Source organism: Aptenodytes patagonicus, chromosome Z (genome assembly GCF_965638725.1).
Source record: "Aptenodytes patagonicus chromosome Z, bAptPat1.pri.cur, whole genome shotgun sequence".
NCBI lineage: Eukaryota > Metazoa > Chordata > Aves > Sphenisciformes > Spheniscidae > Aptenodytes > Aptenodytes patagonicus.
In genome coordinates this window covers 19,867,645-19,892,153 of record NC_134982.1, presented here as the reverse complement: position 1 = coordinate 19,892,153, position 24,509 = coordinate 19,867,645, and the positions used below count along the sequence as shown (strand labels likewise).

The following is a 24,509-nucleotide window of genomic DNA, read 5'->3' as shown; positions in this document are numbered from 1 at the left end:
TGAGCTCATGGCCAGTGAACGCAAAGAAAATTTGCCCCCCTTGTTCTAGCTGGCCAGTCAAAGCAAAGAAGGTGATCCTTTATCCCTGGAGTCAGGAGTAAATTTTTTCCTGTTTGACTGCTACAGACATGCCAAATTCTCATCCTTCATCCTAGCTGCAGCTGGATATTCAGTTGTCACTATGAGCCAAAGGTGGGCTGGCCACTACCCAAGTGAAAGCTCTACCCTGCACATGTATTTTAGACAAGTTCAGTCAAAAGTTTGCTATGACTTTGTCTTTGACCTTAAATCAAGAAGGAAGTGACAGGGCTTTCTGGGAAAGCCTGATCAAGAAGCTGGGCATAACTGTACAGCTGCAGTACACCAATACTCTGCATACAATTTAATTATCACTATCTGTAGCAACAACTTTTAAGATAGTGCATTTTTTTGTTTGAAAGCTAATGTAAAAAATTCTTGGTCACCGGAACAGAACAAAACAGACTTTCCAAAACCCAGAATATAATGAAATTATTGAAAATTAAGTGTCACAAAATTACACGTGGGGTACTGTTGCTGTACAGACAACTCTGAAAAGTGGAGCACTCCTAAAGGTGAAGAAGAGCAGTCACATATCTGCTGTCAAATATCTCAGCTGTGTATGGCTGTAGGGCGAGTTTCAAAAGCACATGTGTCACTACGTCCAGTTGCAGGTTGGCAGTAATTGGCAGCTAGCCTAACTGCTTACCTGCCATTAAAATCTATGCCTTTGTCGTTAATTCTAAATAGGGTCAGTAAGTTGTTTTGGTCTGTCAGACCAGGTTCTGCTCTTAGCGGTAACATTAATGAACTGCAACTTTGTGAATGTCATGGGAGAGTGCTGCTGTCCAGACTCCTGCCCCGCTGCTAACTCACACATCAGTCCTAGGGAACGACCCACTGTTAGTTTTCCAAAGGGACTGATTTCTTGTCTACAGCTCTATAGTTTCAAAAATCGTATTTGTACTAGTCTAATGGATTTGTTAAATTGTCTCCATTTCATGGATTTGTAATAGCAAATGTGCTCTAATACATTTTTAATTAGTTGATGAAAATTAGATGATTAATTTGAGATTATCTTTTGCGAAGCAGATGAAATTAGGTCAGGAATAATCAAACATTAGTTATTGAAGAAGATTTTACTGATAAGGTGTCTGCTGAACATGTTATACTGCAGATATGTGATAGGGAAAATAAAATTTCCCTTTCTGTAACTTCAACTCCAAAATAGATAAACTGTACCTAAATCACTTGCCATATAGTCCTTAAGCATAAACTGCAGGTGAGCTTTCCAAAGCAAATCCCATCTTTTTCATGTGAACTGTGGTTTTTAGAATTGGAGGAAACCTCCTTATCGACATTGACTTAACACACAGCTGCAAAATGCTTGTTCCATATATTTTTTCCTGTGGAGTAGATACCTTTTAATTGCCTTACTTGTGTACAGAAACACAGTAGTTCAAGGTTTATTTAATATACATCTGACATTATAGCAGTATAAAACTGAGTGGTTTATAGTGGGCGGTAGTCTCTTTCATGGTACAAGATTGGTGGCAAACCCCCTTTTATTGCAAATACTGACAATAGATTTTAGTTTTGGGGTTACCACCTTGTTGATTCCCTTTGCTTTCACCTCGACTTTCCTGCTGTTGGTAGTTGGCTGTCAGTGCAGCTTTACGTTGTTGTTGGATTTCAAAAATTATCTGAGGAAAGACAGTGTGTTCTCCTTGATTTGTACATGAGGAATCATAGTATACATACATTAGCAAGGGATTAAAGAAGTTAGAATGGAAATGTCAAGTATGACGATTTTCTCTTGAGCAAAAAATCACCTGCTGTCCAGTAGGACAACCACATAAAAAGCATTCAAGTATAAGCAATCTGGCTAAACCAGTGACAGAGAATTTAAAGTGTTTTCTGAACTGAAAACTGTTGTATTGGATAGCCAGAGAGCTGAGCCATCCCCAGGTGGACTTGGAAGCATCCAACCCAAATATGAAAAGGAGAGTTAGCTTCCAAAATAAATTATTAGGAGTAGACATTTGTAGTAGACAAAGCCAAATATGTTTTCCCTCTTCTGCTTTTATATCAACAGATGATGGAAGTTACTTAGTTTATACTGAAAATGTTGGAATGTGATAGTCGAGCGGAGCTGTCACACCTGTGTTATGCTTTCCTGGTCGTCTAGACATTCCAGCCTCCGTTCATTCCTGCGGATCTGAATCCATCACCTGTGCTTAATACTTATGTCTGTTGAAAAAAGTAAATACTCCTCCAAATGGTGTGTCATGTACATGCTCTTCTAACTTCAAACAGGCCTTTAATTCTCTTGGGTTATGTGAAGTATATTGGTGTCAAGATAGAAAGATTACTTTCAAGGAACCAGGTGTTCATTCTCTGAGATTTTTTTTTTATAGACCTACCCATACATCTCCTGCTGTTTTCAGCTACATCAGAGTGAGGAAGCATGTATTTTTGACTACGGTACTGCAAGCTTTTCAAACATGTCTCTGAAGGATGCTATCCAATTTGCTGTAATGATTGTCCGTTTATATGTCCTTCTTTGTTGCAATATGACTTGCAACAGCTAACTCAATTTCCTTCTCTTGAAAATGATTTTTATTCCATCTTCAAAAAGATAAATTTATTCTTTGTACTTGAGACATTGATACCACAGTTCACTCCTCTTTTCCATACCTCAGTCGTCTGTCATCTTTCCAAAGCTTCAAAACTCTCACGAGAGTGCAATGCACGTCAGATGTGAGAAGAGTGCTGTCTCAGTAAGATTGACCTGATGGGGAAAATTCCCTTCTTCTTTTCTTTTCCTCCCCTTTCACCCAAAATGACTCCTTCAGGAAACATCCAATCCTTCTATAGCTCAGTGGATCAAAGTGCTGTATTGTTGGATCTTAATCATACATGAATGGCTCCAGAAGGGATCAGACCTCTCTTTGTTCATTAGAGGCTTCTAGGCTGAAACCAGTACCAGCAGCCATAAAGGAAATATGTAAACCTCTATTTGGTCATTCAGTGAACCATGTCACTCTAGGCTTGACCTCCACTTCTTTGCACAAACTTCCTTCTGCAGGAAGGTGACCTAGATCATGGTCCTAAAATATATTAATGCTAGCAATTGTACAGCAAGGGATTTTTTTTTCTTCTGTTTGACGTCCCTCTACTAATTTTTCTCCTCGCAGTTTCCTGCTTCTGAGTATCTTCAGCTTTAAGTACAAACTAGGATTCAAAATGTTCCAGATTTTTCTGTATCAGATAGAGGCATGGTCTATATCACTGTGGTATCACAGTGTCTTGCAATCTGTAGTGGTTTTTTAAATAAATAAATAAATAATCCCACAAACCGGTGTTAGCTGGGAGAGATGTTGCTGCCCTCTACTCTCCCCTCTGATTTGGAAGGGTGCCTGTTGTGAGGTTAGTAGCATGCAGCCAAGCCCAGTGCACTATGGAGAGGTCTGAACAGTAGCTGTTTCTAGCAGTACAAAGAAATAGCTTTAAAATATGTTTGAATGGGCAATGAGTAATTAAATTAAATAGTACTATTCCCTCACAAAGAATACTTATAAGAAGCAATCTAAAAGCTTTTTGAATTGTGCCTGTTACGGTGTTATTTCCAACAGGCAACTCCTGTTTTACTCCCTCTCCCTTCTCCTCACTTTTCCATGCAGTCAATCATTCACTTGTATATATTGTTCAGTTTGCACAGGTGTGTGATTAGAAATGAACTTGAGTCTAACTTGCAGTGGTAAAAATGTACTATGCACATGTATGAGCCAATACCAAAGTATAAGACCATAGATGTTTTTTTCTTCCTGTAAAATGGGTTTCTGTTGCACTGGATGTGTATGTATTTCCACACATTGGGACTGGTAATAGGTAGATGAACTGTTCATGAAAAAAAATTACTTGACCAAGTGTTTTTACTTCTTTATAGCCCATCAAGATGTTGGGAGTGCTTAATGAGGCGAAACAGTATTGGATATGACATTAACAAGACCTGTTTCTCCTCTTGCTTCAGTTGGGCATTTTTGTGCAGCCATTTTAATGATAATGTCACTTTACCTTTTTATATGATACAAATTGAGATGTTCTTCTTGCATGTAGACTAATATGTAGTTGATAGCTAAAGTGCAATCCTGTATCTTTCTTACACTGTTGTATCAAGCGTGAGTAAATTACATAACTGATAATAAACTTACTGTCATCGCTGAATGTTAGTAGTGAAAGGAGTACAGAGAATGAGAAGTTGCATGTCATCCAGGGTATTTGTGCACAAACACAAGTGGTGGTGTTTATTGGGTTATCTGTCTGTTACTGCCATGCTTTAAAATGTCATCCAGTGAAGAAGGAAAACCAAATGTCTTAGCTGATCAATCATATACTGTGGATAATGAAAAGCAAATAATTGAACTGTGCATGTTTACCCTTTAGATTAGAAAATCCATTGTGCAAGGTAGATGACTGAGTGTGTTCACAGAAATAAGGATTGGTTTATATATGACTTGTGAGTGTACAGGCTATATTAGTGGAACAGTATAACTTAAAATGTAGTTTCATTGGCTTTTTATCTTCATATGCTCTATCCATAAATACAGACATGGCTAAAAGGGAAGGAACTTAGTGTTTTAACTAACACGGTAAAATTCACAAAATTCACATATGTTAACCTTTAATAAAAAATGGAATATACAAATCTTACTGGAAGTGTTATGGTGTTGCATGTGTTTTGTATAAAATAAGCAGAACTGCTCTCTCCCCTCCCCCAAGAATAGCTGAAGATCCAATCAGACCACCAGCCAGTGGAATTTTTTTATAGGATTCAGTTGTACTTGTTTGTCCTGCATTTGTCTTTAATCTAAACCCAGTTGATTACATTTATACCTTATTTTTACTGATAGATCCTGTTAATACATTTTAAATCTCATCAAGGGAACAAATGAACCATTTTTTGTTTCCTGAGACAAATGTCACTGTTTCACCTTGATTTTTCTGAGCATTGTCCACTTTTCAGTATATTCTGCTTCAAGCACCGTCAAGTCTGTTTGCAGATTTGTCCTTTCTAGTTGGCAAACATCAAGCTGATACACTACCAGCTGGGCTGGAATTTTTTTCTTTTAATATGATGTCATTTCTGCTGTGATGGATTAGACATCTTTAGAAGCAGGATGTTTTATTGCTTGTAAGTCATCTAAAGCCATTTTATGTGGTTGATCTCTTCACACCTCTCTCTACTTCCCCTCTCCAATTCCTGTTGCACTGCCTGTGGTCTGACTGACATGATGATGACACTGTCCTTTCTATTAATCTGTCTACAACTGGGCTTATAAAACAGCGTGGCTGGTGGCACTCTTCACTGGATGTTGAGTAAACTGCTGTACAATGTGCAAATACTTCTTTATTCAAAGTCTGAGAATTTGATTCTTCTCCAAAACAGTTTTGCAGTAGGCAGCATAGTATCTTTTCCAGCTTTTCTGGAGCAATGTATAAAACACTTTTTTTGTTGTATTGATTTTTAAAATAACTATTGTTACTGCTTCGTCTTGTAATAAGGTCGTTTCTTTTTTGAGAGGACAATTGGAAATGTTCCATTAGTAAGATTTCAAATTTTAGCTGTTACCAAGTAGACTTTTTTTGGTTTAAGTCACTAAAGCATCTATGAATTATTAGCAACATGCCCTGATTAATTTTAAACCAACAGAACCATTTTCCAGTTATGGAAGCAAACATTAAACATTACTTCGCAAATTCTAGTCTGTTCAGTAACCCTTGCATGGTCTATGTGTCCATATTTATAGTACCGTGCTAAACATTCAAATCTAAAATGTTATTGAAGAACATATTTTTAGCTTTGGGATTTTTAAAATATATTCAACTCCATGACCTCCTTGCAATGGTTTCTTCTTTTTCTTTGAAATCTGGACCACTGTAAAGTTGAAAACTGAGTCCCTGAGCTGGAGATTGAGGAATATTCAGTAGCCTGTTGCTAGTTATCCCCTTCTCATACCACCCGCTGCCTAAAGGGCATAACAAAATAATAATACTAAATCTAACTGGAAGTGTCAGGTGTAAAACCACAATATAGTGCTACTTTCACACTATAGAAAAATAGCAGCTCAGATTTATTTCTGGTGCTTATGGCTGAAAGATGTTCTATTTGTTGTTTTATTGTCTTTGTACTACTTTGGAGCTGCACAGGCTGTGGTGGAATAACACTAGATCCTATACCATACATATTGGCATAGAAATGGCAGAATAGTTTAATCGTATTAAACCTTTCAATTACTGCCCTACAAATGACTATTTGTTCTGATGAATTTCTCATTCAAGTAACCCTCGACCTTATAAAATACTAAACTCATACTGAAATCTATGCTTTATAATGCCAGATTTTTTTCCTATTTTCAGTTTATGTTAACTTGTATCAGGTTTAAAAATAATGCTTTAAAAGAATCAATTTCATGGTGAATACATCTAGTCAAACAAGTCATTTAAACAACATCTTACTCGTGTGTAGCAGACCGTTTTACAAGTAACTGAGAGTTTTACAAGCCTGTGTTTCAGACGGGATAATTGGTTGTTTCTTATATGTGAGTTTGGGACTTAAACTCGTTAACTTCAATATACAGAACCTTTCCTGGCCTGGTAAGGAGTACTTAGTTAAGGTCTTTTTAGCTGTAGTTATATTTAATAGTTCATTATCAAGAAGTGGTAAAATGGTGCAAATTTTGAGTATGTTCTCAAAAAGCTATTGATATATATTATAACCTTTTAGCTTGTCACTAGTGGTCAGCAAACATCATATGGTGATTTCTAATGTAAAGAAAACTCAATTAGTAATTGCAAATGTGCAGAATTAAGACTGATCTTGAGCACCAGAACCCCAAAATTTAAAGAGGTGATTATACCTTTGTTAGACCACAATTTTGAATAGGTAGGTTACTCAGTAAGTTGAGTGGAGAGTGCTTAGGAAAATCTGTAGCGTTAAGATATTTCAGTCAACTGATATTAATCTTCTCATCCTCTTAAAAAAAAAATGTCAGCTGTATATTCACTATATACAATTTCCCTTCCAGTGAGAAGCTTAGCCCACGTGTAACGCTAGGACCTGTTGGTAAAACTGCAAGTCAGATTCAGAGGTAGAGGGAAGGAGCTGCCTGTCAACTTGTGGAAGCTGGGTTTCCCTTTCTGCTGGAATCACTTGACAAATACCTGCTTTTGTTTTTCATTGATACAATCATGAGAACTGGGGCATCACCAGGACATAATCTTACTGCCTTCAGGTGCTTTTCTTCAGAAATAATCTGGCTTTTCAGTGACATTGTTAAGGCACTCCACAGTCAAGTGTACAAAGGCAAGCCTTAATTCACTTAATCAAAGTAACAATACTTTTATTACAGATCCTGTTTTAAGCATCTTTGTTATTATTAGTAGTAGCCCTCCTTCAAGGAGGCCATAAATTTTATAGATGCTGTCTGTCTGCCCTAGAATTCGGGCATTCTTTGGAGAGGAGTGTGGTTTCTTTGGGTATGAGGTTTTTTTATGTAAAGGTTGATACCTTGCCTGAGATATCAGTGGATCTTTCTTCTTTTATGTATATGCAACTCTTGATTTACTACCTATTATTTCATCTTTTTCCTTGGAGTGTGGGTCAGGATAATGTAGGGCAAGTGGTATCTTGCTGTGGTTAGTGAAGAATACTAATTATTCTTTTGCTTGTCCCTTCCCGTGGGACCTTTTTACTAAAAGACTTCTCAGACAGGTAGAACTCCCTGCTGCAGCCTACGGTATAACACTGGAGCTTGGTAAAAGAGATATTCTAGTCTATTACCTTTAAGTTCAAGAGTCAAAAGAACCATACAGTTCTTCAGCATCGCATTGTATTCACCCATCTTCTCAAAGTCCTTCTGGTCATCCCTGGCTTTTCCAGCATCATTGCTGCAAACCTCTGCATTAGTTCAGTAATACTGCTTCCCAATACGGGAAGTAGTTCAGTTACCTGGCTTAAAATGTCCTCTCTCATTGTAAAGTGCTCCTTTTTTTCCCCATCTATGATTGTTCATGCATTTCCTGTCATTTTAGAGGTAGTCACAAATTGATTTTGCACATGGGTTTTCTCTATACCCCTGTGTACAGGACTGTGTCTGATTTGAGCTCTGTAATTTTCCTCTTGGTATTCTTGTGCTTTATGAAGGAATCTGGAAGCTGTGAGGGGCCTTACTCAAGCGAGGTCCTAGTCACAGAGCATGAAGGGGTTCTGCCATATTTCTGGGTGGAGAGTTATTAAGTATCAAGAAATGGAGATAAGTCTGGAGCTGCCTGGAATACTAGTTTAAAGAGTGGCTTGCTGTGAGTTTGGAAGCATTGGCGCTTCCAGAGGCCTGGACCTAGAAAACCCAAAGCACAGATTTGCCGCCTCTAACCACAGGGCAAGGAGAAAATCCTCAGAAACAGCTCCCACAGAAGTCCCTGGTGCTGGAGGAACTGGGAGGTCACAGAGCCCATGGCGGTCTGGCAGCCAGGAACTAAAGCTGGCAGTGGCAGGGTCTCTGGGAGCACTTTGTGCTTCAGAAAAATTGTATGTTAACTTCTTCCAAAATGGATTTATTTCACGGTTTCTGCTTTCGAACCAGAAACAGTTAACTGCAGTTAATGTCTCTGTACCTGGTACGGAACAAGTGAAATAGGCACGACTGCTGTCTGATCTTCTGTGCATGAGAGTATGCATCTCATAGAACTGCAGCTACTGCTGAATAAATGGCTTTTCTCTTGTGTTCATACTGGCTGTTGGCTTGGAATGGTTTCAGCAGTGTAAATGTGGGGAACCAACCACAAAGCCCTTAGAAATCCTGTTCTTTGCTGTTGATACAAGAATACATGTCCATACAGTGTTTTGGTGCTTTGCAGACGTGGGTACGGTACACAGATGTTATTTATTCAAGTGCTAGATTTATATACATGTTCAGGCAAACGCAGATGAATCATCACATATGCACCTCTCCAGCAAATACTGTTTAACTGTTATCTGAACAGAAAACATGCCATTTGCAGAAGGGATGTCATAATAAGGATTGATCTTTGGACTTCTCATTATTCTAAAGGTTATTTTGACATTCAACATCACAGGTAAACTTTTTTGGGGGGGGGTAAAAACTCAGCACTTGTGTACCTGTGTCTCAGGTTTTGTTACTAGTTGAAACCACAATCTTTAGTTAAAGCTAGCGTATTTTGCTGCTGAAATCAGCGTACTCTGTTGTTAGTATTATATTCTGAAGTAAACCATGAATATGTGCAATCTATTTTTAAAAAAATGCTACAAAACCTCTGCAAGGCTCTGAAAGATCTGCTTAAAGGTCTTGAGTGTTGAGTTTCTACTAGTTATTTGTATTCCCTAGATTATTTAACTGAAGATGTAACAAAAAAACAAACCTTAGTGAGAGAAAGTAGAGGAGATGAGTGGTGGTATAGTAAAAGCTTTTAACAGATTTATTCTAAAATTGTCTTTGGATAGGCTTTTTTTTTTTAAAACAGATTAGGGCAATAATAGTAATTTAAACAAATTATCCTAAGTTTAAATTGATCTTAAATTCAATCAGTTATTTTTGCTATATCTTAAGAATGTATTTGGATATGCTAAGAATTCACTTATATAGAAAATTGTCCTTATATGCAGTAAATTGGCATTTTTGTATCTATGTGGGGGGGGGGGGGGGGGAGTGATTTTTAGATCTCCTCCAAATAGTCTACTTTAACCAGGGCTAATTTTTAGCATTACTCTTTAGGATTTTATATTCTAACACTAACTGTAAGTCCGTAGCTGTCAGACAGTGTCTGTTGCAACCCAAAGTACTTCAGAAAACACAGTGGGTAAGAGAGAAAGCAATAGGAGCAGTAACTTAAAGGTTAGTTGTAGTCTTGTATTAAATCTGATGTCTGATTTCCACTTCTGATTAATTCTTTGGAATAAATTAAAGAAATAAATCTGTAGATATTAAAGCAAAATATTTTACTGTGCTTTCATTGCACACGTTTTTGTACAATACCTCCTTCTCCATTCTCATTGTTTCACTTGTCATTGCAGAAGGGATGCTGTTTTGCTCACTCTGGGGTTGGATACTGTGAGCCCTTGTCTTGTTTGTCCAGCCCAGCACTGGTTGTATGAATCTTCATCTAGAAGTCTGGTTTTCTCTAGATAGATCCGCTGCTGCCATTCTCGTGTTATCTCTATGTCTTCCAGTTGTAGGAAAAGCACATGCTTATATAAACAGAATATGCCGGGTGAATGAGAAATGGAAAGCAAAGTACACGTGTATGATTTTGGCAGCTACCCGATTCTTTCTGTTAATTTGTTCAAAATAAATAGTATGTAACCAAAGTAATCTAATACACCGTAGTATGTTGCTGTGTGGTAAAGACTTGCATAAAAAGAGCTGATAGATGCTAGTAGCTCCTCAAAACCTATCTTTGCTTCCATCCACATATGTGCAAATCTCAGTAGTACTTTTGCAACCTCAGCAGTTTTCTGTCCTCGCCCTCATCCGTCTTATTTGTCCCAGACCCATTATAACATGACCATATGTATCTGTATAAAAAAATACTTATCCATTTTAAAAATCTTCCACTCTCTCCATCCTGATAGATGATGCAATATTTTATATTTTACAGTAAGCACCCCTCTGTATTCATCTTCCAGCTCTCTAGCTCACTCCACTTTTTCTTGTCTCACACTTGTATTTGCCAGTACTGTGTGCTCTCTGTTTGGAACAGCGTGCCTATGCTGATTTGCCAGGCATCCTGTTTCTTCATTCAGAACAGTTAGGTATCTTCTTTAAAATAAATTTCTTTCAGCAATCCGAAAAGTGTAGTGTCTTGTGGCCACTGGAGATAACACAGGTGGAAAAGTGCATCTGTTCCACAAAGCACTGTGTAAATTATTTTATGGAATATGTGTATAAGTGAGTGTATTCCTCTTTGTAAAGACTTACGAGCCAAAAATATCAGCCAGGTCTATTACAAAGCTAAGTACAAAGCTGAGTTGGAAGTGTTTCAGGTAATCTTTTGTAAAAAGCAAAAAAAAAAAAAGATTGGAAAGCTGTACAAACTAGAAATACTAATTTGTAAAGCATTCACCACTACCTGTGAGGAGGTGTACAAAAAGGTTCTGATGGTTTTGAAATCTTGTCTAAAGAATTTGCTTACCCTGCCATCACACAGAAATACTGAAGAAGACATTCTTGGGTTTTCTTTTGGTTTTGCTTCAGCAGGCCATATTTTAAAAACCAGAAAAAAGCAGCTCAGTTACATAATTCTGATTATCATAATCTGTACTTAATTGATTTCATTGCAAATTTTTACCATTGCACAGACAGAGTTTGGATTCAGTGGCACATAAAAGTCAGCTGGCAGTGTAATATTTAGCTTCAAAGAACTAGAATTTAAGAGCATTTCTATGGTTCAACCTCCACTGGCGTTCCTGGGAATAGCCCTGTGCATAGGTTGCTCCAGACCACAGCGTATCACTGTTCTTTCCCGTCAGCTGAGGCGCTTTCATTCCCCTCCCTGTTGCATAAAAGGAGTCAATAAATATGAGGTATAGGTGTTTTAGGAGGAGTGCTTATGAGACATAGGTGCATTACAAGGATCCCTCTAGACATAGATGCGATCACTGTTACGAAGAAGCATACAAGCAGGCACACGTGAAGTATCTTTTCAGGAGGATATGAAGTGTCTCTGTAGGAAGAATAAACGTTATGAAACTTCTGCTGACAGTTTTGCATGTTAGAGCAGCTGTTCTGGTAAGACGAGAGGTCCTTCTCAGCCAAGTGGGTTGTCAGATAAACAGGTTTCTAGCAGTTTTTAGGGAAAAGCATGAAAGTGTTAACTCCTGTACAACAGTGGATTGAGCTCTTTGATTTAAGATGAAGTGGCTACCACCCACTCTTATAAATCACTATACTCAGAACAGGACCAGCAGAAAATCATGTGTAGCAGCTCAAGAGGATGTGCAGTTTGCAGTCCAGCACACTAACATAAACTAGAGTGGATTTCAATTTACTTTTTAGCATCAGTGGTGATTTAAGCAATGGGTTCCACTCTATGGTTAGTAGGTCAACATTTGTGGTTTCTATTTAATTTGCCAGAATTTCCTTTCTTTTGTTTTCTGTTTTCCTTTTTTAGACATGACTTCTTTTACCTCTAATGCCATCCTTTTCCTTATTGCAACTCTTGAAAGATTTTTTGTTTCTTTTAAAGTCTGCTGTGGCAGTATAAATACACTCTGAGCCTCTAATTATGGTATTTTTTTCTATGCCACCTGCAAGCATTTTACCTTTTTAGCTGCACAGTTAATTTTCTTTAAGTTACTCATTTTATGTAGTTTCCCTTTTTAAAACTTAATGCCATGTGATGGACTTCTGGCTTTTTCTTTTCTCCAAAGATACTCAGTTTGCGCATGCTTTGGTCACTGTTATAGGCAGCTCGTATGTTGTTCACGGACTCAGCAATCAAAACTGCCTCTCTCTCCTGCATCGTCTAAACAGTTGCTCCAAAAGGCAGATTTTTATGATGCTTGAAAATGTAATCTCAGCCTCACAGCTCAATGAAACTTTCACAATGTGAATATGGGGAACGCCCATCTCCCATTATCACTGCATTTCTTGTCCATGCAGATTTGGGATAGATGAATGAACCATTTCTTGTGGTTAATACACGGATTCAGCAAATGAGGTAATTTCAGTTTAATTGATACCTCCACCAGTCACCCTCTTGCAGTAGTACTTGCTTAATCCTGTAAAAGTCTTTGAAAAATTTAGACTAGTGGGGACACTGACATGACTGTGCAGCCTTTGATTAGATATAATATACATGTGTTGTTACAAATTTTTTTCCCCAGTAAAATTGTTCAGTAAAACAGCAATGGATGAAAAAATATTTTATCCATTAAATTCTCCAAATACAACCTGGTAATGTAAGTGACTACCTGAGTTTTGTATTTGTTTACAGCAGATTAATCAGAGTGGGTTGGAAGCCTTTTTGTGTTGGTGAAATTTGGTATTAAAATTTTGAATTTGAATGAAAAGCAATACTTTCAATCAGCTTTTTTTCATGTTGAGTAATAGCTAGAAATGACTCTGTATTCATATATTACAGTATCTAAGTTTTTCTACACATCTTATATTCATGTGTGTTGTGAACTGGGTAAATGAGGTTCAGTAATAGAACATATAAAAGCTTTCAGCAGGGCCTGGTTACTCAGCTTACATATACCAATTTAGTAACATCAGTTCCATGCTGCTATGCTAATTTACACCAGCTGAGGTTCTGGGCAGCAATCCTTTTATTGTGTCTTGACTTTTCTAGCACGTAGGTTAAGCAACATTTGATAACCATATGCTTAGTGTATTGTACTAGTAGAATAGGACTTAGAAGGTGGAGTGTGGGAAGAGTGGGAATAATTGCAAACGTGTATTGTTAGATTTTATTGACTTCAGAATGTGGCATAAATACAATGTCAGCTTCTCTATAAAACAAGGCCCCCATGTGGAGTCAAGACATACAGTGAGATGCTGTAAAATAGTGGTAAAGAAGTAATTACATGGATTTTATTAATTGTATTTTCTTCTAAGGTTGTATCTTAAAAATTTAGCAATCCCAAAGTAAACACTTAAAAATGCAAAGCCAGTATGTAAATGCACATCTAATGTGTCAGACATCTGAAGCATGTTTGAGTCTTTATATTTTGATTCAGCATCCGTGAACGGGCAGAAAGCTTTTCACCATTTATGCAAGAGGGGAAGACAAAAGAGCTTCTCTTAGGAACTGACCCCTTTTGTGCTAGTGCAATTGAAGGGAGCTGTAAAATAGTTACTGCTGATTATCTGATTATGTAAGAGCTACCTAGGTGGGTGAGTATTCAGAGAGTTTCAGCTTCCTTTGGATAGTTTGGTGATTAGTGTGCATCCTCTTAGGAAATCTGGTAGGGAACGAGTCTGAATTACGGTCATCGGGGCAGAAAGCAACTAGAGAAACGAAAGCGGATGGAGAGCTGAGAGCATTCCAGTGGAAAACTCAACTGTATAACAGTGTCGGGCATCTGATTGTGTCGGTCTATTTTCATGTAGTTGTTTCATCTCTTGCATGTAAAAAAGGGTTCCTTTTTAAGTCTAAAAAACCTTACTTGCTTTTAGAACTGAATGACATCTTCTGAGTAAAGGAGGGAGAAGTTATAGTAAATTGGATATTATTTGTGTGTGCAAACTTCTTTCTGGAAGTTTCAAAGTCGTAGAGCCTGCTTGCAAAGCTCTAGGCTTTAGCAAACTCCCTTGTGGTGTGAAGCTGAAATGAGGAAATATAGTAACATACCACACAGTGTCCCTTGGGTTGTGGAAAATCACTTCTGTGCTACTTCTGGTTTAGTTATTTATTATTTGTAAGCCAATTAGTGTTGTTTTTCTATATTTGGATTAGAGACAAGTCATCTAGCAAATCTTTTTTTCTTTGTAGGTGTGAACAAAATAGCTGTTACTAATGTGAATACAAGCAGTTGTGCTTTCATGCCATTATCAAAACTTCCCATTTCAAAAGCCACTGCTTAACGATCACTTTAATTTCAGCATTCATCTAGGGCCTGTTAATGCAGATACTCTGAACTGTTCCTTAGGTGTGGAAAATGATGACAGCACACTGCTGATTTTGTTACATTTTAATTACACACCTAGAAATAGAAAAAATAAATTTTAATCAATGTTGGGCATCCAAATAAATAATTTATCTGCAAAATTTGTTTCACTTAGTCAATTGATGCTGTTTTACTGCTGAAATAGAAATTCTATCTTGGCATCTGCAGTCACTGAAATATAGCTTAAAGTCATTGTGTTTTTCTTGGCTAGAGGCTACCTTGATAAGCAATGTCCTATTTGCCCACAAACGCACAAGACAGCGCCAGTCTGCTTACTGCCATCATTTCCTTACGTATGTGTTTCTAGATATTTAATCCTTTTAAACTCAAGTACTCTCCTTATGATGTAATGATCTTTTCCTAATAATTTCTTCATATGGTATAGCCTTAATTCAAGAGGCTATGTAAATAAGATTGCAGACAGACTTCAGTGAGCTCAAGGGGCTGATGGCAATAGTTTTCCAGTAGAGGGGGTGTGGTGGACATCCTCTGGGTCTGGGTCCGAAACATCTCAAATTACTCAGCCATATTTGTCAGCTTAACACCAGCAGGTTGCTCTATCAGCTAGCTGCACTGACACCTTGCTTTGTTACGCTTCTGTGCAGCTTTCAGTTCCTCCCTGTATTTAGCAGTCAAGGAGGCTGTTGCTGAAACAGGCAAGAGAGCTTTCTTACCCTGCTTCTCTAGTACTATGATCGGTGCCATTAATTCAATATATTAATGGGGGTAAATTCAATTTGATGTCACTTCAGCTGCTAGAGACATTGCAATATATCCCTTACAGAGATTAGTATTTAGGTTCTGATCACATATAACCATGCTAACAGATACTAATATGGCACTGAGGTAGCAATGCTGAAAAGTAGGTATGCTGATATTAAAATACTGGTTGTTGAACTCCCGTTTATTTCAACTTGTATGTTTTCTGAAATTTGTTTGAGGGGAAGTGAATGTCAAGTACCGCACATCATTTTCAAATGTTTGCAGGTTGTTATTGATACGATTCTGCTTTGCTGGAAAGAGATTTTAAAAGTTTTCACCTGTATCTTAGCTGGGGAAGCAGAAGTTCCCATCTCAAAACCACCATTTTTTTTCTGATACTTGTTACTAAACACTCTGCTCGAAATTCTTTTCTAAAAAACCCTCCTGCCACATTGTCATGGTTGAATTCTGATTTACGTGAGTTGATACAACTACAGTCGGTTTCTTTTATTAGAATACATTACTAGATAAACAAAACTGTTGTGCAGGCACTATAAGAGCTGCATAGAGATGTTGCAGCTTGTTTGGGCTTTCAAAGCCTTTTTTTTTTCTTTCTTTTGGTTTTTTTATTCCCCCTGCACATGGAGCCTTACACAGTGTGGCTCCAGTTGCCTGTCTAGGGCCTCTACTGCCTACGACAATACGAGTAACTGTTCCTGTTGTTGTGCCTATTTGTGGCACAGTTTGTGATAAAAGAAAAATAAGAATATTTTTCTTACTTTCTTACATTCTTACAAGGAACAAGAATGTGCAAACTAAGTCAGGACTAAATATTTCTGTTGGTATGTTGACAATAGCAAGTACTGAAGGATGTAATTTTGGATGTAAAAACTAAATGTCTATTTTAGCAAGTCAAAGATGAGTAGACTCTTGGATCAAATAGTACTGGATTAAATACTATCAAAGACTAAAATTTTGATGAAAACAGCAATCTGTGGACCAAAATAACCTGCAGACTGCTGTCTTCTCCTAAAAGGCATCAAAAACATATTTTGATATTGTATTTGCTATTTTGAAAAGTGATTGGAGTATACTACTAGATGAAAATCTTTTCTTTCTCAGTCTTTCTGTGGGTCTGTGTTTCTGCCTTGACAGTTGGTGTAATTAGCGTCAGTGATGATTGGTCTTTCCAAGAAAATGCATCTTCCTCAGTTATTTTGTCAAGGCTTATAATCACCTGAAAACTTGCAATTCTATATTACATCATATTCTTATGCCTCCTTGCTGCACAGTTGCTGCAGAAGTAAAAATGGAATTAGTTTAATTAAAAGATTTCCTTCTTTATAGGCATTATTAGGTATTGTTAGTAAGCAGCTGAAGTCTGCTGGAACATGCTGGATTTTGAACTAAGATAATTGTAGAAAACCATCATGTCTCACGTATAATACTTATTACTATCCTAATCACATTAGTGTGCTAGTCTTCTATGTTTAATTTTAGAAAAACTAACTGATGGAAGAATTTTAATTTTTCTAGTGTTCTCAAGGTCATTAAGAAACCCTCTGCTATAGCTCACCTTTGACTGGAATGTTTAGGATTTGTACATTTTTGACAGTTCATTTGTGTAGTTAGAGTAGTCTGGTGACAAATTCTGCATATTAAGTGTTTACCAATCAGAGTATGATGAAACATACAGCTTTAACATTAAAATACAAACAACCTAAAATTTCTTAGTTAGTTTTGCTGTTTTGGCTATGGTTTTGAACACTTGTTTCATGTGCTTTGCTCTTTGCCTTAAGTCCGTATAATTCTTCCCTAGACCTCCCATGTTGTTAAATGTATGGGTAGAATGGTAGCTTCCAAGCAGGTCACTCACCCCTAAAGAAAATACTTTCAGGTCACGTCATATAACCTGTATTATAAGAACAGCTGTGGGTAAGATTCTAAAAATGAGTATCCTTATCTTTTTACATGGGTTTTTTTGATGTTTTGGTTTGGTTTTTTAGATGAGAGACAGAGAGTTGTCATAATATTAATACATTGGTCTCTTTTTTTTTTCCCCCTTAATAGATAAAAAAATATTTTGAACTTGAGCCACTTGCACGTGGAAAGCGCTGGATTCTTAAACCTTGCTCCTTGGATGATATGGAGGCAGTAAAAGACAGCTTCTCCCTTCTAATAAACTTGCTAGAAGAGAGAGACTTCGAACCTTCAAGAATGTGAAACGCAAGAGAGAAGAGTGGTTCTCCAGGCATCACTGTACCTGCACATTCTGCTCACAGCTTAATTATGGTGTGGTATCAAGACTGTGCTGTGATACATTGTTCATACACAGTTAGTGCAGAATGTCCTTTTGTTAAAATAAATATTCTGTGAATCAGGTACACAACTATTTCCAGTTGTCTACACTACTGAAATAGGGAGTTCCTCTTTGTTTACCACTATTTCTGCACACTGCATGTTGCTTTCTTGCATTGCGATCATCCTTGATAGGAAATTTTACACGCACAAAAATAACATAGTCTGTAAAGGAGGAATTCTACCTGTTACCTTGGGTTTTAAAAAATAACTAATGTCTTAAGGATTTGTGAAACTAATTTGTGATAGCTTGTTTACTGACCCTGCAGTATGGAAAGCACAGCCACTGAGAACCTTAATAGGATACCTTAAAGGCAAGGAGTTCCGTGTTAATGCAAAGGTTAGTCCTGGAGTTTTACTAAGTAAAAACACAGTTGACAAGTTAGTTGATTCTTCTTCTAAAGTCACAGTATAATCTTGTCAAAGGCAGAACCATTATTTTGCTGGAAGTTTCCTGAAAGGGAAATTAGCACACAAATGTGTGCGGGTCACAGTATTTGTAAAGAATAGGTGACATAAGCAGGTGCTCTAAGTAACAATATTTTTAGAAAATATACAAAAGTTGGATAAAGTAATAATTTTCATTGAAAGTAGTTTTCCATAAGAGAAGCAAGGCAAATGTCTGTTAGTTCAGCTGTGAAGGCTTTATTACTAGTTAGAAGTGTGACTGATTTTAAATAAGGATTGCTTCGTTTATCACTCACTCACGCTGTTATGGTAACATTGCCAAGGCATCTATACCATAATTAAGGGCCTTCCAGTGTTTGTACTATAAGCTTCTCTTTTCAAGGGATTATAACTTGTTCTTTCAAACTTCCTCTGGTCTAAATGTTGCTTAGAAGACAAAAAAGTATTCATTGGAAACAACATTTGTAATGCATTTGGAAAAATCCCATTTGGTTCCAGTAACACAGTGCATATTTCATCTTTCCAAGTTTTCCCCATTGTAGGTTTGCAGTTTTTTGGCTGCCTTTTGTTGATTTTTTAAAACCTTATAAACCGATTTTGTCCATTAAAGAAACATGCCAGGTCACTGGTTCACCATTAAGTCAGTCACAACAGGGTATGTGCAGATCAGTCACTGGACTGGTGTACACCTTGAATGTTGTGCCTTGTGCATTCAGCTACCCTCGTGCATGAGTGTCTGCAAACACAAACTGTAGTGAATTGTTAGTGGTTCCTCATTGATTCTGCTTGTGTTTTGAAACTCGTAACTCCTTTTTTCAGGGCTTTAAGCAACATATCTTTCTACTCTGAGCATTTATTTTTTAAGTTTGAAGTTTATTGTAGTTTCTCTCTAGTTTATTTGGGAATAAGAAAATAGCAAGGATCAGCTTTTAAAGGCTTATAAAAGCCATTTCTCTATTACTTGCAATTATACTCTTTGTTAAACAAAATGTTTTTAGTAGGTTTTTTGTTTACTTTTCAATTTCCACGGATTTCTTGCATTGCTCCCTCAGAATTATTTCTGCCCAAATGCATGGCCTGATGATCACTGTTTTAACTTGCTTCCTGTTATCAGAAAGAAGCTGGGAAAACTGGTAAGCTCCGTGTTTAAGTTTGTGATAGAATAGGCAGAAAGCCTGAAGGGCATCTCTTCTTGCTTTGTTTTTCTTCTCTTTCCTGCCAGGTCAATTGCCTCACTCCTAATACTCTTGGAAATACCCAACAACTGGAATTGTTCACTTTAAAACACAGAGAGGAGCTCTATGTTGGTTTGATTCTCTCTGCGAAGTTTAGACGGGACCCAGCTGCCCATCAGTTTCTCTTGTGTGGGTTAAGGAGGCTCCTTTCCCTGGATTTAAAGAGGAACTGGGTCTGATTTACAGTTCCAAACTCTCTCTTAGCTGACATGAGCTTAGAGGCTACAGGGTCCCCAGATTTCCCCAAGGTCCCCAGATTTCTGTCCTGTTTAGCAACAATGACAAATAAGAAGTGGTGGGGAGGAGTGAGAGAATTATTTCCCAGAGAAGGCAGGCAGTTTGGGGTTGCAAAAAGAGGGATTCAGAGCTTTTACTAGTTTTTCACTGAGCATTAGTTAGAGGATGAGAGAGAAATTGTTTTACTGTTTTTCCCCTTCTTTCCCATGTTAAAGTTACGGACCAAAAGGTTCAGCAAATGAAAATAAGCCCAACTGTATTGCATTCTTAAAACCATACATATTTGTACCATCAGTGAGTCTGGTCCAAAATCTTTAGAGTTTCCGAGTTACATTTTGGTTGTGATTTCCCAACTATGCACTGTTGGAAGGTGCTGCATGACTAACATGCAAAAGGCCCAGGTAGTCAGTGAGCATATAGCTTTGGCATATGCCAGTGGCCACTTAGACTAGGACCTTTTGATGCTTAATGCTTTTTCTTTAGGAAAATGCCAATTGCACAGGAGCAGTGATTTTTTTTTCAGAATTATTTTGAATATGCTTTTTCTTATTAATACAGTGATCATTCCTCACTACAGGTTGAAACAATACCTCATAACTGCTTAAGGCTAAGACCAATGCTTAACTTTACTTTGAATGTAGTTCTTCTGTGGTTTTGTGTTGTGGATGGACTTAATGGTTGTGTACCTTTTTAATGTCTATAAACACCTTCACTTTTTTATGGAGGAATCGAAAATGTTCGTAGCAACTCACGTCACACTTCCTTGTCTAAAGTGTTGTTGAATGCTCTGGCTATGGTAGAATATGTAAGCACCATGCAGTTTTTATTCAGATGACCAATCTCAATTGTTTATTTTTTTTTTAAATCTTTTCACATGTGTTCATCATTTAGGTGAAGTAAACTTGGGCACTAGGCTCTACTTTCCATGCAAGTTCATTAAGGAGTGAACATTGTCTTTTTAAAAAAGATACTGTGCTTTAATGTTCTTTTGCCATCTGTTAAATTACTTTGTGTGTGTGTGTGTGTGTGTAGGTGTATGTGCCCACATTGGGCTTCTTCTCAGACCTGTGGCTGTCTGCAGTGTCTCAGCCGTCAGAATGAAAACATTATCAATCAGTATCCAACAACAGCTGGTTTTGACAAGCTTCTGTCTGCTGCCTAATGCTTTACAACTTGTCAATAAGACCTCTTTGTCTACCCGCTCTGAGCTGGTAATCTTACTGCTTCCATGTTGTGTCCTGTACTTGTACTGCCAGCATTTGTATGGAAAAAAAGTTAAATCTTAGTGGGTTTTGATATTCTTTCTTGCTGTATAATGCTCCATGTGTATCTTAGCTTGGCTCTTCAAATGCGCTATACAAAAATCTTTGATGTATTATTTCATTTAACTTCTTGCATTTCATTATATTTATAGAAGTTGCAGATTTTTGTACCGTATTAGTTAATACAGTTGCCTTTTTGTAATGGCAATTAATTTATATTACAAAAGTTTGTATCTGTACTGTAGTCAAAAGTATTAGTTAACTATCATATTATCTTGACTTTATACTAAAAATACAGTGTCTATACATAGAAGGTGACCCATTCAAGTGGACAACTGCTGACATGAGGAACTTGTACTGTTTGTGATTTATACATGATTTCCACTATCAAAAAAAAAAAAAAGAAAAAAAGAAAATAAACACTGTGTAGAGTTGAATTGCTAAGTTTGGTTTTCTTGAGTAGTAGCCAGTTTGGGAGTATGGCATATTACCTTGATTTCGAATCTTCAAGATAAATTATTTACTCCTAGATGAAAACAAATATTATAGTATAATCATTGTTAAATTATACACACTTACACATTTACACCTGTATACATATAAAATAGAAACTTCCAAAAATTGGCTGATTTATTTCCACAGCAAGATGTTGTTACTCTGGAAATACATCTGAAAGATATTGCAGGTTTATTGGTGGAACAGAGATTGGAATAATCTTTATACAGTTATTCCATAATGTTAAACTGAGGGACATGTTTATATGACTAGAAATTATTTTTAAATAAAGTGACATGGCAAAGTACATATACTAAAAAAAAGCTACAGAAGTTGAGCAAAGGAGAATACTATGGGAAAAATAAAAGTTTGCTGAGACAACTCAGTGTTATCCTATCAAACACAGTTTGAGTAGAAGAGACTCTCACAACGCAAGCTGTAACAGCTGATGGAAGCACAGCACTGCTGAGCCGGACTGGAGTTGCTGATTCAGCTACTGAGATGTGCTTTTTTCATTTTATTATTTTTAAATCTGTCTCTTACCAAGACTAGGATGGACATGAACAATTTGTAAACTCAGAATATTTTTTTAATTCTTTTGTTTCATATAAATAGGAACTGAAAATCTGCTAATCATGCCTCATTTGATAGCTCTTGAAAGAATTTTCATTAGCTCATTAGCCCTTTGACCTAATAGTTCAAACAAATAAAAACATCTGTTTGTGTCAGCTGTAGGATTAGTCATCTAGGGCCTAGGTTAACACAAGGATGAGAGAGAGTCCCATATCCTACGTGAAAACAAAAACCATACCTTTTTCAGTATCTGCAGTTGAAAAGGACCCCTGAAATCAAGTAGGGCTGCTGAATTCTGTTATCTGAAGAGACTGAGAAAGATCATTACCCTTCTCAATCCTCAGCCTTCATGCGTGAACTGACTAACTTCATTGTGTGGGTTGGACTGAAGATCAGGTCTAATTTAACTAGTTCTGAGACATTTATGCTTAATGCTAGCTGCTTATAACATATTTTAGCTTTTATCACAGCTATATTTAGAGAAGCCAAAGTATGCTGTATATATTGCTTGTTCATTCACCAGATTTCATAGGAAAATGTAATATGTGGTATTCTGGTGGGTTTGATGGAATATATTCAGGACAGCCTTGTTCATGGAGTGTATGTTTGTCCATCAAGCATGTTCAGCACTTCCATTTATGGTGTCTTAAATATGCCTTAATTTTTTAATCACTGAAACTGTCTAGAAAAGGCAGATGATATTCAAATGTGAGTATTGGTGCTAACAGCAGTCTGTGCAGCTCCAGTTATCTGTGGCAATAAGGTGGCGAGAACGGAAGAGAGATATTTTAATCATCTGGTTGTCAGGTTTGCAGTAAACCCAACAAAAATGTTTAGCAAAAGGTCCTGTGCTGGTTTGGGGTGATTATGGAAAATTAAGAGTTGAGGGTGTGAAGAGGAGCAATGACATAATCCATTCCCAGCTATACTACTATTATGGGAATAGAGGGACTCATTGCCTGAAAATAGCCTGGTTTTGGTAAAGACCATGTTGGTAATGAAAAGCTGTTGTATAGTTAATTTCTAGGCACAGAAACATTTCCTCACACATGAAAAATCTATACATATATTTGAGAACCTGCCCACATGCTAATAAGTAAGAGGCATGAATTGTACCTATTATGCTTGTGTGCAATATAAGGAAAGCCATTCACAATTAATTTTCTCAATTCTCACTATTAGATTGTGAGCTAAAACTGACAAAAAATAAAACCGGTAATCACAGCACTTCTTTTTTACCTGTCACCTTGAAATAGCAAAATGCTGCTGTTCATTTTTATTACTTTGCCATGTAACTATAATTTATTGCATTTCAGTGTGCGCTGGAAAGTATTTGCATGTATTAAGTAAAACAAGACAAAAATAAATCCTTTTGTGGTTTGGCAACTTCCATGTATGAAGAACTGCCCTCTTTCTAAGGAGACATTTACCATTGGAGTACAGAAGCTTCTTATAGCTTTGTTACAAATTACTGCTAACTGAAATGCTAAATCATGGAAATCCCAAACGAAAGATCTGGTACTGTTTAAATGCATAGTCCCAAAGATAGTGTGGAGGAGAGAGCAAAATCATGACTTGCATATACATGTTGCAAAACCAAACCAAGTTTTAATGGCCAATCACACAGCAAAGTATATGGTATTTTAACAATGTGACAGTCTTGGATTTGGAAGGTTGATAGATTTTTCAGGATCAAAAGGGCATTTTGTAAAAAGTTTAATTTTATGGTAGGTTATATTTTGAACCTGTCAACTTTGACACAGTCCCTTTAAAGCAACAATTCCTGCTGTGTGTTAAGGTTGGCACTCTAAAAATTTCTTCTATAGAAATTAATCCATTCTGCATTCTGTTAGCACATGCTAAAATAGCATTTTCTGTCCTGTGTCACCTTATCTCATTTACTTGAAAGCACACACCCATTTTCCACTAATACACATCTTGCTATTTTTTGAAACAAAAGCTTCATGTACATCTCCTAGTAAGCTTTGTGTGCTACCATATTCAATAGCATATCCTCAGAGAAGCTTATACACCCAAATTACAGTATTATTGTATACCTTTCAAAGACCCCATTTCGGCCAGTATCAAAATTGTGTATTTTTAATGCTTATAACAACAAATGTCTATGTGCAAAACTACATCAGAATTATTTTACTATAGCGTTCCCATTTATGGTATCTTGGTAAGACCTAGAGATTCAAGATGTGAATGGGATTGTACCATTTAAAATTAACACCGATTAAACTGCAGTATCTGGGAAATTGCTTTTTTTGTTTAAGAGCAGAATGAACAATGCAATCTCATCATTGCCTCAATATTTACCTTGCTACAGAGAAGAAATGAGCACTCATTGTCACTAATGTAAATTGTAACAGCCTTAGTCCATCTTTACTATATTGCTTTGTTTTCCAATGAGGTAGTTGTAATCCTCTCTGGTTTACACATGTGTGTCAGTTGAAGTTGAAAGCCTTCCTTCAAGTATCTGAAACTAAGGTTAATTTAAAAAAAAAATGCTAATTGCCTTTTCTAAAA

At 36.9% G+C, this 24,509-nt stretch overlaps 1 protein-coding gene across 3 annotated transcripts in view; it reads left to right on the top strand.

Moving 5' to 3' along the window:
* ARL15 (ARF like GTPase 15) overlaps positions 1 to 23,681 on the top strand; it is a 237,694-nt gene extending 214,013 nt beyond the window's left edge. For all 3 annotated transcript variants that reach the window (XM_076361960.1, XM_076361962.1, XM_076361961.1), the window contains one exon: positions 17,480 to 23,681. In XM_076361960.1, the coding sequence (XP_076218075.1) occupies positions 17,480 to 17,632 (153 nt within the window). In that variant the 3' untranslated portion in view covers positions 17,633 to 23,681. The remainder of the gene's footprint in view (positions 1 to 17,479) is intronic.
* The last annotated feature ends 828 nt before the right edge of the window (positions 23,682 to 24,509 follow it).